Source organism: Cryptomeria japonica, chromosome 2, assembly GCF_030272615.1.
Source record: "Cryptomeria japonica chromosome 2, Sugi_1.0, whole genome shotgun sequence".
Taxonomy (NCBI): domain Eukaryota; kingdom Viridiplantae; phylum Streptophyta; class Pinopsida; order Cupressales; family Cupressaceae; genus Cryptomeria; species Cryptomeria japonica.
Genome location: NC_081406.1, coordinates 258,659,349 through 258,675,422, shown reverse-complemented (window position 1 = coordinate 258,675,422; position 16,074 = coordinate 258,659,349). Strand labels below are relative to the sequence as shown.

Here is a 16,074-nt window from a genome sequence, read left to right as displayed (position 1 = left end):
TGGAAAATAATAAATATTAAATTAATTACTCCTCCTATGCTTGTCTTATTAACCCATGAAAGAATAAATTGGGTTAATATTGACCGAAATTCATTTTTAAGCAAAAGACGACAAGACAAGTCCACCCTCCCAAAATTGCTTCATCTAAGCAATTATAAACATATAGCTCCAAGGTCATAATTCCAAAATGATTTTTCATCACAAAACGCATACCAAACCTTGATCATATTTTTGTGGTGTAGCAATTTTTTCCTAGGAACACAATGCAAACCTAGAAGATTAAATTTGTGTGTGACAATGTCAATAGTCAAGAAACACTAACCATGAAATCTAAGCTCCCAGATGCATAAATATTTGATGCATTCTTTCTAATACTTATACTAATCTACATCCTTCCACAAAGATTTATCAAATGTAGTTTTTCCATCTTCCTTCTCATCCTTCTAAAAACTCTCTGAACTATTAATTTGAATGAGTGATATTATTGTAGCAATCACCAACATGTAACCAAGTTACTAATACTATTTGTTTGTATGTGATGTGTCTCCATTCATTTTCCATCAATATCCTTCCTTTCACAACCACCCATCCCAAATGTAGACATGCACTATCACTTGACAATTTGTACCATAAACACTTTGAAACTTATTATTGTACCACAAATATAAGTTTTCAACTCAATGAAACTATTATAACCATCATCCTTCACAACAAAAATTACACAACTTAAGAATAATCACCTTTTTTTACCTCTAAGTTGTTGAGATACACCCTACTAGAAACGATTCGAATTGTTTCAAATTTTGCCTCAACTTGAAGGATGTTAAATACAACTTCAATATTAGATCTAAAGTATAAATGTTACAATTGAGAATAAAAAATAACATCATTTAGCAACAATAAATAATCCACCCAAATTTGAATATTGAGTTTGCAAACAATTATTCATTTTCATGGAAGTTTGTGCACTCTTTGAATCCATCCACTAGAACATATTGATCACCCAAAAAATTTCCAATATGATAGGGGAAAGTACATTTATAACATGTTTTTCCATGTTTTAAAAAATTATTGATATGCTTTGTTACTCTCCTTTTTAATTCTTTCAACTTTCTTCTCTCACTTGTCATGGAACACCTCCTCAACATTGTAACCAAACGAACTCCTTTTCCTATAGCAGCTAATTGCGAGAAATTTGAAATAAGAGATACAAGGCATGAGCTGATTATCTTTTCATGCTTGGAAAGTTCCTTTCGTATTCCATCCTTCCATGTAAGAGCTCCTTTCTTTGTCAGGTTGGTTATCGGTGCTATCACATACGAAAATCCATTTCTTGGCTACAAAGACTAAAGAATCTACTCAGCAAAGTTATAATGTCTTGAATGAGTGTCACTGATAGTAGAGACCTTCCACTATCCTCATCATGTAAATAAACCTTCTCATAATGCACCAATCTATAGTTGTTCATTATTGAAATCGCAAAAATCAGCAACAAATTAATGATGCAACCACTGCAAGATTGAAAACCTTGTGTAAGAATCTGATCTGAATTATGGATTCGGACAACAACACCTAAGTGAGAACCTGCGGTGTTGTGGATGAACAAGATAATACAGAATTGAAGCAAGCCAAAAAGTATTGTATTCAATTCAAAAATCCAACATATAGTAGTCGAAGGGATTCCAAGGGTCACCAACAACTCCTTGAGAATCGAAAAACCAACAGTCATATCAGGTTTATTTACATAATAAAATCTAAAACTATGTAATTTTTCAAAAAACTATATAAAATTTGTTCTAACTTTAGCTAGGCATAACTTTCTGCACAGGGCTCGAATTATGAACTGATTAACTCATTGGAAAGGTCTCCAAGAGTTGTAGGCGAGATTTTGAAAGAACATTTTCAAGGGCTAAAAATGCCCTGAAGGTCTTCAAAAATGCCATTTACTAACATATAGAAAAACTAAGAAAATATATAATAATATTTTCAAATTTTCTTCTGATCATTACTCCCCCCTTGAAGAGCAATGGGCTCCATTGCATCAATACTCTGAATGAAATGAGGGAAACAGAGCTGAAGCTGCTCCTTGGTAAACCCCTTTCCTTGTTGAGTGATCTGCCCTGCTCGAACCACTTTGTATAGATAAATTTGTTGTTGTTTGAGTGTTTTCACCATGGTGTCCACAATCTGATCACATTGGAATGGAGAAGCTACACCTGGATTCAATTCTGTAGTGGAAATTGTTTCTACAATATCTAATAGTGGAGGAAAATATGGCTTCAAGAGTTCCTTCTAAATATGCAGCCACACCTTGTCCCCGACTTGAAAATTATGAGGAGTGTGATACTCATCATGTCTCTCCTTATATTTCTTATTGGTATGCTCAAAGATTTCATCATTTTTCTTTGCTAGAACCATGGGACTACCACAGGGTGATGCTTTGGACAGGTATGTCCTTTCTCAATCAATTCTTGTATTTGCCTCTTAGTTTCATCATTTCCTAATACTGATCTATGATAGACTGGTTCATTAGACAATGGAGTTCCTGGTATCAAACCAATAGTGTGTCTTACTTGGCAGTGTGTAGGTACCCCAGTTGGCAACTTAAACAAATTATCATATTTTATCAAAATTTGGTCCATTGATCTTTTCTGTTGTGTTGTGGTGTTTGTGATGTCATTGGAATTATATACAGACTTCCTTTCTTCTTCAGAACGAATCATTAATAATATGAATGTTTGTGTTTTGACAACCAGCCTCCTACCTTGCTTAGCACTAATCAAAGAGGTAGTGTATGCAGGGCTTACCTCTGGTATTCGATATTTCTGCTCACCTAATCTGATTGTCACGCTGCGAGGCATTGATTCATAGACACCATGGCACTAGTACATATATGGTTGTCCCAACAAAACATCACAAACATCTAAAGGAGCCACACCACAGATTACTTCATCTTCGAAAGGCTTTATAGAGTAGGAAATGCAACACTGCTGGTGCACTTGGATGTCTCTCCCTTGACTTACCCATCCCATGGAATAGGGTTACGGATGTGTTGTTGTTTCAGATTCAATCTTTTCATGGTCTTTGTTGATATTAGGTTGTTTTGACTTCCACTATCAACAATAAAGTGCAGGGCTTTTCCTCCGACCCACATATGTGAGTGAAACAATCTCTCCTCATCCTCCCGGGGCAATATCTTTGTAGTAGCTACTGTTGCGTATGGATCAGCCTCAATGACCTATTCATGACTTTCTTTTGGACAAGATTCTGCCACCTGAGGTTCTTCCTTGTCCTCATGTGTGTCCATCATTAAACTTTTTATGGTTCTGCAATCTTTTGTGTTGTGAGAGGGACTCTTATGGAATTCACACCACATATTGTTCTCTTGTGTCTTCTTCATACCCCATGCCTTTTTTGTTGGTGAATTGGGAGGAGATTCCTTGGAGCTCTTCCATCTGTTATTTGCGAAGTTATCCCTCCTTCCTTTCTGTTTGAATTTCTCCTCAATTTTTGTAGCAAATTTATATGCACTAGGTAAACTCTCTATGTTCAGGAATCCCATTTCGGTTTGAATACACCTATGGAGTCCACTCTGATATTTTAAAACTTGATGCTTCTCACAATCTTTGATGCCAAGTTTTTTTGTTAAAGCATGAAACAGATTAGTATATTCTTGAACAGTTTGGTCTTTTTTTGTCAAAGTAGTGTAATTGCCACTGCATATATTTTTGTTCATATGTATCTACAGGAAAATATTCTTCCTTTATATGCTCCATGAATTCTCCCCATGTGGGTTTTTTATCAAAGATGAACATAGTGCCCATTTCTGCTGCCTTGGTTAATAACTTCGCTTCCCAAGAATCTTTCACATGATTTTCAACTTTCAGAAGAGCGAAAGTTATTTTCTCTTCATCTGAGAATTGGTTGACAGAGAAATATCTTTCCAGTTTTGAAACCCAGTCATCAACTACATCTGCATCAATTGTTCCTTGAAAGGTGGGTATATCAAAATTCACTTGCACCTTGAATGGTGTATACCCTGTGAATGGTGGGTTTGCAGGTGACCCATGACTTTCCAGCATTTGCTTGAACCGCTCCATCATTTCTTCTCGTTGTTTTGTTAATACATCTGCAACCAATGCTTTAATGTCTTCATTGGTCTGCAACTTAGCCATCTGCGATCGTGTGCGTCTCAAAGGAAGGTAGTTTGAAGGATTCCTTGTTTCCAACCCCAATCTTTGATATGTTGATTGCATGTGATATGACATACATGAGCGAACTTGCTCTCATACCACTGATCTGAATTATGGATTCGGACGACAACACTTAAGTGAGAACCTACGGTGTTGTGGATGAACAAGATAATACAGAATTGAAGCAAGCCAAAAAGTATTGTATTCAATTCAAAAATCCAACATATAGTAGTCAAAGGGATTCCAAGGGTCACCAACAACTCCTTGAGAATCGAAAAACTAACAGTCATATCAGGTTTATTTACATAATAAAATCTAAAACTATGTAATTTTTCAAAAACCTATATAAAATTTGTCCTAACTTTAACTAGGCATAACTTTCTACACAGGGCTCGAAATTACGAGTTGTTTAACTCGTTGGAAAGGTCTTCAAGAGTTGTAGGCGATATTTTTAAGGCCTTCAAAAATGCCATTTACTAACATATAGAAAATCTAAAAATATATATAATAATATTTTCAAATTTTCTTTTGATCAGAATCATCCTTTAGACCAAGTAACATTGGTGGCAAATCACATGAGGATTGAAAAATTCACCATTAGTAGTCACATAATGGAAAATACTCTTTCCCATGATTTAAATGCCCCCTATACCATAAATTGCAATGCTTATGAATGTGTACAGATAAGCTTGTATGCAAGTGCACATACTTATAATCAACCATACAAACTCATGAAACAATATCAAATGGGCATAACAATAGTAAATCAGCAACGATATCAATGTTGTTGCTATTATTACCCACAAAATAATTTAGAATCCCTCCATAAACTTCTACACTTTTTTTATACCTTTCAAACCTTTTGGTGTTGCATGTTGAAATCCTTTAATTGGCGGTGATCTTATGGATGAATTTTAACGATTGTTTTATGTCGATTTGGGAGCATATAAATATCAAAATGAAAACTATATTTCTTAGCACACCTTGAAATGCTACACATGTTCTCCAATACTAAACAACTTTCTCCCCTAACAATGTGTAAATGCTACACACGTTCTCCAAAACTAAACAACTTTCTCCCCTAACAATGTGTAAATGCTACACGTTCTCCAAAACTAAACAACTTTCTCCCCTAACAATGTGTAAATGCTACACATGTTCTCCAAAACTAAACAACTTGCTCCCCTAACAATGTGTCCCATGTAAGAATATATCTTATCCTCACCATTACATAGCATCAAACATCACAGAATGACCATCTCCATTTGGCAATCACCCATAATGTTGTCTTCAATTGTGAGTCTTAGCTCTACAAGTTGTCAACATTGATCCTTCACAACATGGTTAAAATGCATGACAACCCTTATAAAAAAAAATTCCAATGGAGATGAGAGAAATGGAGAACTCAATAGTAACATGAAATCCTCTATTCATTTTGATCCACATAACATCATCTAAAACCTATATGCAAAAAAATATTGAATCTGAAACAAGGAATCCATAAGCCCAATTTTACAAATTGTATCTGTTACTCTAATCTTCTTTTTAGTATGCCCTCTTTGGTCACAAGAATTTTGTATTGGCATAGAAAGAAGCAACAAATCTGAAAATTTTAAATCATTTCTATACCTTAGGCTACCAAAAAGGAATTCATCCTCTTTTACAAAACTAAAAGTTGTGAAGACACCACCATCCTTCCACTGTGTTACTCTTGGACTGCAATCAACATGCTAATCTGATTTTTCCATGAGATGTATCATTGAGTTATCTTCAACACACTCATCCTTACAAATCAAGATATCTCCTTCAATTTCATCTTCATTCACCATCTTGTTTTGAAATTCATTCATCAGCTTAATATTTGAATGTAGAGAGGAAATGTCTCTCATCTACATGTTGGTTTTGTCTAAAATGTTAGGATCCCACAACATCTTGCATGAGGAAATTTGGAATTGAAAGAAAGTAACCCCTTTCTATGGTACCCTTCATCTTTTTATCATTGTTAGCATACTTCTCATTATGACAAAAATATTGTACTGGCATCGTATCAAAACAATGCAATGAATACTTGCTTCTAATATCATCTTTATTTTTCAAGTTATAACCATAGAAGTAATCAAAATGTTTAGCTCGTGGATTTTGAAATTTGAGATATTTGTAGCCACTTTTATATTCTTAAAAATAATATTAAATCAAATCATCCCCATGGATTCACACCCCTTCACAAAGCTATTCTGCAAATCAAACAATGCTCAGCATTTGGAAGTTTGGAAGATATTGGTGCATCTTGGACTTCGATTTGTGCTCTTTGCAACTAACAAGTGATGCCTTTTCCTCTTTGACTTCATTAATATTTCCTTGTCATATGCAATCATCGGGAATCAAAATATTATTTGTTAGGTTCCTCTTATTCTTGCTCAAAAGGTTGTTCTAATTTCTCCTCTTCCTTAATTAAATCTTCAACATGAAAAGCTTTAACCTCTTATTTTGATTCTTCTTCTTTCTACAAAAACATTTGCTTTACTTGATGTTCTTGAACCTCCTTATTTTGATTCTTCTCATGTATTTCTTTAACCTTTCTCACCTGCTCTTCTTCCTCTCTAGTCCTAACAAAGTACATGTAAAATGTTACCATAGTTTTGAAAGCTTTTAGACTTGCCTTGGTACTCTTAAAAACTTCTAATAATCTCTTCATCTTAGAAAATAGGAAATATTCTTGAAATGTTTGAAAAAAATTTAATAACTCGTGTTAATTTTAATACCAGACAGAATTTTTTCTTGCATTATCATTCCATCTCATTCCTTTAGATAATTAAATTCCTTAAAACGAAAGCTTGAAATATTACATAGAAATCGCTACCCAAAGAGGGTAATCCCCAAACCATATGTGATTTAAAATACATAAATGCCCAAGATATCCAATGAAATCTGAATGCCCAAAATCCCAAGGCTGATACACGCCATATTGCCGTTAATGTGCACTCAAAAGAAAATCCAATCCAAGGAATCCAGAATGCGTAGACATTAAATCCAGACCATTCTACATCAACTCTGAATTTTATCGCCTTTCTAACAATTTGCGTATCACGGGTCAAACATAATTTATCTACTGTGATCAACCTGACAATTTGACTTGTCACCTTTCTAACAATTTATCTACTGAAAATTTAAACTCTTTCAAAATTTAAACAATTTGCGTATCACAGGTCAAAAATAATTTATCTACTGAAAATTTAAACTTTTTCAACCAGTGATCAACCTGACAATTTGACTGCTTACATTAACATTGGGGGCATCCATTATATGAAGATGTTAATGTGAGCATTTTGAGTAATCTGTTCAAGGAAGAAAAGAGGTAGAAAATCAGAGATACAAAAGAAAAAAAATTAAATAGACGGAATGTTGCAGAACCCTTTTTTGTTTTTTTCCATGCTGATCTACTTTACCGGCTAATAGACTGTTCGACCTCTTAGACGTTATTAAAAACATTCCTTCATTGTTATTTTTAAGTTAGGTGGTACAATGTTGAATAGTACAGTACACGGAAGCTTGAAACAACACACAGTTTAAGCACCAAAGCTTTCGTGCAGAACTATAAACTTGCGCGAACGTTGAGCACAGGTGTGCGGGATAGATAGTGCTTTAAAGAGCATGATCAAAAGCTAATGTAACTGAAGATTCCCAAAGCTGACTCTGTTCCAGCAGGGAGGCGTTCTCTTTATTTTTGGGTTACCTATTTTTGGTTTGTATCTGTCGCCGCCTTTCTTTGTTTCCTGAGGCGACAGTCCTATATTTGGTGTTTTTTCGGTTTTGTTAGTGAGTTTGATGCAGGGCGAAAACAAACCTCCTACCAAGGAACTTAAACTCAAATACAAAACAATAGGCAGAGACTCTCTACCCAATATGCATATTCATATTTTCACAATAAACAAGCTTACATTCTTTTCATATCTACAAACATACAAATTGTAAGTTTAAACAAGCAGAGAAAAACATATAATGAACACAAAATAAAAGACAGGAGACAACAAGATTTACGTAGTTCACCAAAACAAGCTACATCTATTCAAAAGCAAAGCAGGGAGAATCATTTATTAATCAATCTGCAATACATGACTGTACACGTCTATATATACATTCACATTCAGATTTGGAATGAAGAATCTGAAGAAGACGAAGTGTCTTATGATCGTTGGGCTTCACATCTCAACAATCTCCCCGTGAAAACCAACCGATACACCCATGCACAGCAACATCACTGCTTCCACTCCTAATTCACATTACAACTAGACTGCAAGATTTAAGCTTTGCGAACTCTTGGTCACGCACACTTCGGATTAATCTTCTCCATGCCAAGTCGGAGTCAACAATTTGCTGCAATTGAAACATCTCTTCTTCAATCTTCTGGCACCTCATTAATTCAACAACGAACACTTCTGCTGTTCACTCTCCTTCGATCAGCTCCTCCAATTCCGCTTCGTTGGTCACTTTCTCCATAAACTGCAGTCGTTGCACTTGTTCACTATTTGCTGCCTTCTTGTAATCATATACCGTTCTTGCTAGCTGAAACTCTTGCGTCAGACTATCCAGCACAGCATGCGTAGCAAGGATCTGCTGTACTTCTGCGCAAAATCTCTGAAATATTCACGATTTGTCTCACTGGTGGTCTTTCCATCTCCAAACACCGTTCTACACTCTGTTCCCACCACAGACTATACCTCAATGCCAAGGAGAACGATCTTATTTATTGGATCTATTTTCACCTGATCCATTACATACAGTGGAGGTTTCTTTGTCAAAATAACACCTCCATCGTCTTCCACAGTCGGCTTTGCTGAAGCCTCAAAATCGTCCTGAGTCTCCACTTTCTTGTGCTCAAATTTACCCCCAGCCATAGTCGGTAATATTGTCGATTGATCATCAGCGCAATCGAGCATTTCTTCAATGCTCCCTTTTGTGCCGCCCGGGAAACCTCTGGTCAAAATCATCAAACGATGGTATAAATTCGCAATGTTCTCTCCAGGCACGATGCATTCATCAGAGCTAGAATTATCTTCGTCGTTGGTATTATACAAACATTGTTTTTTTTATCTGCTCCTTGTGTAAGGCGCACCTCCACAACTGCTGCCAGAAAAAAAAAGGTTTTCTGGGATAATGTCTACCCATGGCCTCTGACCACTCCATACACTTGTCACCCTGCACAAATAGCTTGTCATCAAGTTTGTTAATAAGAAAACTTGCCCGCTCCGTTCTCTTGAGCGACTCATGGTCCAGAGATCCCATCTCTTTGAAGTGCCGCCAAACCTCTGCCTCCGCCACCGTTGATGCAAACCGGCCATTCCTATCTAAAGAATTCATTGGGGGACCTGAGCTCTTCTCCATGCACGAGACTCCCTTTCTGTCTCTTGACATCGAGACCAACAGCTGCAAAGAACAGACAAATCCCTCTACCTTTTCTTTCAACTGTTCAAATTCAGAATCCTCACGACGCTTCACATTCCATGCATCCCAAGAAGAAATACCAACAGGCTCTTTTCAGAGCTATAATCTAGTCTAGGAGGTAAACTGACATCATAACCTGTACATGGGGAGCCTTGACCATCAAGACCTTTTCCTCCACTTCCTTCAAGTACAGAAGCAACATTACCAACACTCCCCGCGGCTGCCAAATCCTCATCCTCACAGCCTTTGACGAAAAAACAACTGCCCTTGTGGAGGTCGCCATTGTAGAGGTTCACATCACAGGCCTCCCACTCCTTGCGACACTTCACCTGCTCGTCACCACTCCGGGCTTCTTCCGGCAGCTTTCAACCTCCTTTTTACTCTCGATACTAATTTCTTTTACTTTGCCAACGAGTTCATTGTTGCGTCAAGAGTTGAGAGAGAAAAAAATCTAGCATCTTTCTCTTCAGCCAAATCCTCCTCTTCATATGACTGATCTATTATCTTCGTATAATTCCAACAATTCTTTTGATGTGGCCTCACTTGCCACAATACCAACAACCACTATCTCTAGGTTTGTAGTTTGACCTTCTTTGTGATTTCTCACAATTGCTTTCGCTTTTCCCTCTTTCTTCATCGTCATATTTTTGGATCTTGTCCACAAATTTGGCATCTTCTTTTTCATCTTTCCAGCCATCCCACCAATGTACATGGCGAATTGTTTTAGCTTTGACTTGTACAACTTCACTCCCTTCCGCGTCTAAATTGTTGAGAAACTCATCAATGATACAATCAGCTTCATCTTCCTCCATCTCTGCTCAATGACTTACACCTATGCTCTGATACCAATTGTAAGTTTAAACAAGCAGAGAAAAACATTTAATGAACACAAAACAAAAGACATGAGACAACAAGATTTACATGATTCACCAAAACTGGCTACATCCACCGGAAAGCAGGGAGAATCATTTATTAATCAATCTGCAATACATGACTGTACACGTCTATATATACATTCACATTCAGGTTTGAAATGAAGAGTCTGGAGAAGACAAAGGGTCATGTGACCGTTGGGCTTCACATCACAACACAAATTACAAGCTCTCAAACAAAACTCTGAATCTCTTCAGAGAACTGGCCCTCTTATTGGCCTTGCAAAGCACGTTAACTTCGTAACTCCTCATAAACTCACCCTCTAAAACAGATTTCAAACAGATTTCAATCTGTTCTCTTCTTCTGCTAATCTTCAATTACAATTTTAAACTCTGTGGTTCCTCTGGCTCTCACAAAATATTGTCCAACTCGACTGCAGTCCTCCTCTCTACACAGGCACACACATGCAAGTTCAACTTCACCTCTACTTTCTAGCGCACCCTATCTTGGGTCGCTTTCCCTCCTCCCCCTCTCTTACTGTGCAACCTCCTTATTTAATGGGTCCCTCTCTCCTCTATGCAGTCTCCTTCACATTTATTTAATTTTTTTCTGCCATCAATTCACATTCCTCCTCTAAATCTTTTCAAATTATTATTTAATGAAAGGCGTTTCATTCTCACTCCCTTTTGATGACTATTCATCCTTGAACGGTGGTCTTTAAGAAGGTAACAGCTGTCAAAATGCATTTGTCTGAAAATTTCTAACGCTTTTTAATGGAGCTATAATTGCGTCCCATGGAATCATATTTCTTTGAAGCATTTGTCAAACAGCCCACGTTCCATCCATTCTCTGTTAAGCTTGACAAGTGGCACAATAAACTGAAGAGTTTCTTCACCCTCTTACTCGATTGGAAACGGTTGCCAACATGAGAATAACGCCTTGCATCCATTTTGTGCATATTCTGACAAAATTCCCCTCTCCATTATGCTTTGATAGAGTCCATACTCTATTTCGATGCTCCCATTGTGCCAGAGGTAGGCAGGATGCTCTGCATCAGGGTTTATGGTCGTTTGGTCTTCATATAGGGGTTTTTGGCTTAGAAGTAGGAGCTATGGGAAGGAACTGATGAAGATTGTGTCTCAGCTTTTGTTTCTCTGTAATAATTTTGGTACTGTTAAGATGATGAGATGGATTTTACCAATACATTTCCTGAATTCTGGAAGACTGTTTGTTAATCATTCTTTTTGTTCTATGCGATCTTGTTAGAACTGTTTGCAGGGCGGAGGCCTTATCTGCACCAAGAGCCAACAAGGTCTTCACAAGGAAAATAATGTTGTGTCAATGCTGCATGAGTAGCGTTTGTCCACTGAAACTGCCCAATAACAAAAACATGTCTGCGTGGAGCAACGGAACACAACCAAAAACAGAAGCAAGTGCAAGTTAAGCTTGTGTAGAACCAACAACTAAAACAAGAAACGTTTGTGGCAATGCAAGATTTTGCCAACCCTAGGATGTCCTTGTATCAATATATCAGTTACCTTAATCAAAACTACTACTTGTAGAAGCTAATGTTCAAAGATCAAATATCTTATGCTGAAATACAAAGTCCCCTTGTAACGTGAATTCAGGTGAATCCAACAATTAATTGTTGTTTCAAGTTTGATGTGCACAAATGTGATAATGAAACTCTCAATAGTTTCAAAGAAATTAAATGAATGAGATCAAACAGTTAGCCTCATATGGTACAGAGAATTTTCGGAGGATACAAAATTTTTATTCTAGGAAGTCTTTTGTTGCCATTTGTCAATAGTCTCTGTGCCTTCTATACATATCCAGTTCACTAACGTCTCTCAAATAATATAAGGTGTTAATGGAATGTTTATTCATTAATTGATATCTTTTGCTGTACAAACCTCTTTTTAGATTTTCTTTCCTTTATCTAGATCTTCGCATCTTTCCTTAGTTACCATTCATACTATATTTAAGTAGAAATCTAGCCTCCATCCCCGTTGTACCATCCCGTTCCACAGAATACAGAATATTACTCCAAGATGTTTCGTGACCTTTAACCCTTTTGCTATAAGTCCCAGGGTACTAAGGTAAGCCAATGACAAAAAATATTTCCTGTATTGATTGTTCAATTATATTACCAATAATCTCCACAAGAACATACTCCGTCCTTGAAATGATGGAAGCGGCTGGTATCCCTCAGAATGATTTCTTGTAATGTGACCTTGGAGATAAACTTTGCAGCAGTGTGGCAATCACCACACACCCGAAGGTTCTTGAAAACCCTGATAGGCGTTTCAGGGATTCTGTATAAAAGTCCAAAAGCAATCGCCAGCTTTTCACTATGGTGGAAGATAACACGCTTCTTCTGCTCCTCCTCCACATCGTGCAGCACAAAATTTGTGTCAGGTAAGTAACCTGCCTGCTTTATCTGCCACGTTAATTCCTCCAACTTTGAATAGATCTGAGCTGTTTGTGGATGCGATCTATCACTGACAGCAAATGAATGAACTTTGTTGTTGACCTCAATCCAACTAAATCCTGGCTCTTTTTTCACTCCTCTGTATGTCATCAATTTTCTCATTTTGTCTGCAACATCGAACTTACCAGCTGCAGAATATATATTTGAAATCAACACATACATTGCAGGATGTTCTGGTTCCAGTTCAAGAATCTTTTCTGCAACTTGTTTACCTAGCTCCAAGTTATTATGGATTCTGCATGCGGCAAGCAAGGTCCGCCACACTAATGCAGTAGGTTCACATGGCATATGGTTAATCAACTTTTGTGCCTCACCCAATCGGCCAGCACGACCGAGAAGGTCTACCATACATGCGTAGTGATCAACAGAAGGAATAATGGCATGCTCTTGAATCATTGACTCAAAGTAATTATGGCCTTCCTCTACTAGGCCTCCATGGCTGCAAGCAGACAGAATACCAACAAACGTGATCTCATCTGGCTTCATACCAGCCTGAAGCATTCTTTTAAAGAGTTGGAGGGCAGCATTTCCATAGCCATGCTGGGCATATCCATTGATCATTGAATTCCATGAAATACCATCTCGTTCAGACATTTTGTCAAAAACTGCTACGGCATCTTGTATGTTCCCACATTTGGCATACATCGTAATGAGTGCATTGCTAACTCCAACGTCTGAAACATGTCCTGTTTTAATAGCGTAAGCGTGGCATTGCTTTCCTTCTTTCAAAGTTGCCAAACTGCCACAGGCTCCAAGGATACTAGCCAAGGTGATTTGGTTTGGATTTACACTAGTTTCTTGCATTTTGCAAAAGAGTTTAAGAGCTTCCTCACCTTGATCATGCTGGGCGTATCCTGTTATCATTCCCGTCCATGAGACCACATTTCTTTCAGACATTCGGTCAAAAATTTTGCGTGCATCCATTACATTCCCACACTTGACATACATATCTGCAAGTCCACTTCCAATGTGAAGAATTGACTGGTACCCAGTCTTAGCAATGTATCCATGAATCCACTTGCCATATTCCAAAGATGCTATGCTGGAGCATGCATTAACAACATTTCCGAAGGTAAACTCGGTAGGATTGATGCCTGCCAATTGCATTTTGCAAAAAAGTTTCAAAGCATTGCAACCTTGCGCATTTTGAGAATACCCTGCAATCATGGCATTCCAAGAGACCACATTCTTTGTGGGCATTTGTTCAAAGAGCTGGAAGGCCTTGTCGCAATAACCATGCTGCGCATATCCCGTCACCATTGTAGTCCATGAGATAACGTCTTGCTGCTTCATTTTATCGAACAGCTCATGTGCTTCCTCTATACTCCCACATTTGCTATACATAGAAAGTAGAGCATTCCCTACAGTGATTTCCACTTCCAATCCAGTTTTTATAATCTGGGCATGTACCTGTTTACCTTTTCTCAGCATTCCTGGCCTTGAGTTCGCACTCAGAACACTGGAAAAAGCGAACTGATCAGCTGGCATGTCGGCCAATTGCATATGAAAAAGGAGTTTGAGGCATTCTTCACCGTACCCATGTTGGCCATATCCTGCAATCAGTACATTCCACGAGACAACATCTCGCTCAGGCATTCTGTCGAACACTCTACGGGCATCGTCAATTCTGCCGCATTTTGCATACATATTTACAAGAGCATTCCCAACACAAACATATAACATGAATCTAGTTTTAATAGCATGTGCTTGAATCTGCTTTCCTGTTTCCAAATCGATTAAGCCTGCGCAAACTCGAAGTAAACTAGCAAAAGTGAACTGATTCGGCTCGTGCATTTCAGCAAACAATCTTATAGCTTCAATTCCACGCCCATTCTGCACATAGCCAGCAACCATTGCATTCCATGAGACCAGGTATCGATTGGGAATTTTGTCGAACACTTTGCGCGCATCCACTGCATTTCCAACGTTAGCATAAAAGTTAACAAGCTGGTTTTGAAGAAATATGTCCCAGTAAAGTCCAGTTTTAATGATGTCGACATGGATCTGTTTGCCCTCTTTAAAAGCCTTGGTATCAATGCATGCTCGCAAAAGCCTATCATAGTCATTTGCATTTGCTTGTAAACTCGAAGCAGTAGAAGCTCCATCTATTTTTTCACTAGGAATGATAACGGTAGGATTGATCTCAGATATACTCCTGCAACTGCCGTAATGCCTAAATCCTAAATGTTTGGAAGTTGGGACGTGGTAGGAGTAGTGCAGAGCATTGAGAAATTTAGAGATAATCGGGTGTGTTGGCGAAAAGTGCATCGAGTGACATCTATATGAATAGGAAGAAGCACTGATTCCGTGATCTGTGTAGGCATAGCCCAGAAAGCACACTTTGTTTATAGGAAGGCACAATCCTGCCATCGCGTGGCGAATTCATAAGTTTAGACGGTACAACCTCAATTATATACTTACTTCATTGGGTGTTCTTGGGCAGCCCGTTTTCGAACATCTTAAGAGCTTTGCTCTACCGGAGGAAAACTTTCTCAGCGACGGTTTTGACAGGATCAAAATCAATAAGAGCTACAACTTCGTGGTAATAATAGTAATACCACAACTTCGTCATCACATCACAAGTTCAACCACATTTATAAAAATTATATTATTTCAAAAGTAAAATAAAGTATTTAAAGGTTATTCTTTAACTTTCATTTTTTAAAATTTTAAAATTGTAATAATGTTAATTGTGTATCTATGTCTTTTTCTCTTATGTTTTTGGTACACTTTGATTATAATGTCTTAAATTCAAAAATTAGTATACATGGGATCACTAGATCCATCATTCACCATCTTGGATTTGATTTGCAAGTGTAGATGTGACCCAATGCACTGCTACAGTTGTCGATCTAAACCTTAAACTTTTAAAATTTGAAATTCAAATTTACACCTTGCCAACCATTTCACTAGCCATTGCGAGCCAACCTAATGTATAGTTGTGTTAATTTAGGTGCTATGTTGTTCTATTTAAGGCATTCACTTATGCATTTGAAGTTATGCAAGAATCATCGAGGCAAACTAAGAGTTGTTGAAGAGAAATAGTATAGAGCATTTATGAGAGCATTGTAGCAA

General features: G+C 37.5%; 1 protein-coding gene across 1 annotated transcript; it reads right to left on the bottom strand.

Annotated features, from left to right (window-relative positions):
- Positions 1–8,268: 8,268 nt before the first annotated feature.
- LOC131049929 (putative pentatricopeptide repeat-containing protein At1g68930) lies at positions 8,269–15,501 on the bottom strand. Its single transcript, XM_057984029.2, has one exon. It carries the CDS (start codon positions 15,367–15,369, stop codon positions 12,655–12,657), a length of 2,715 nt encoding a protein of 904 aa, XP_057840012.2. The 5' UTR covers positions 15,370–15,501; the 3' UTR covers positions 8,269–12,654.
- Positions 15,502–16,074: the final 573 nt, after the last annotated feature.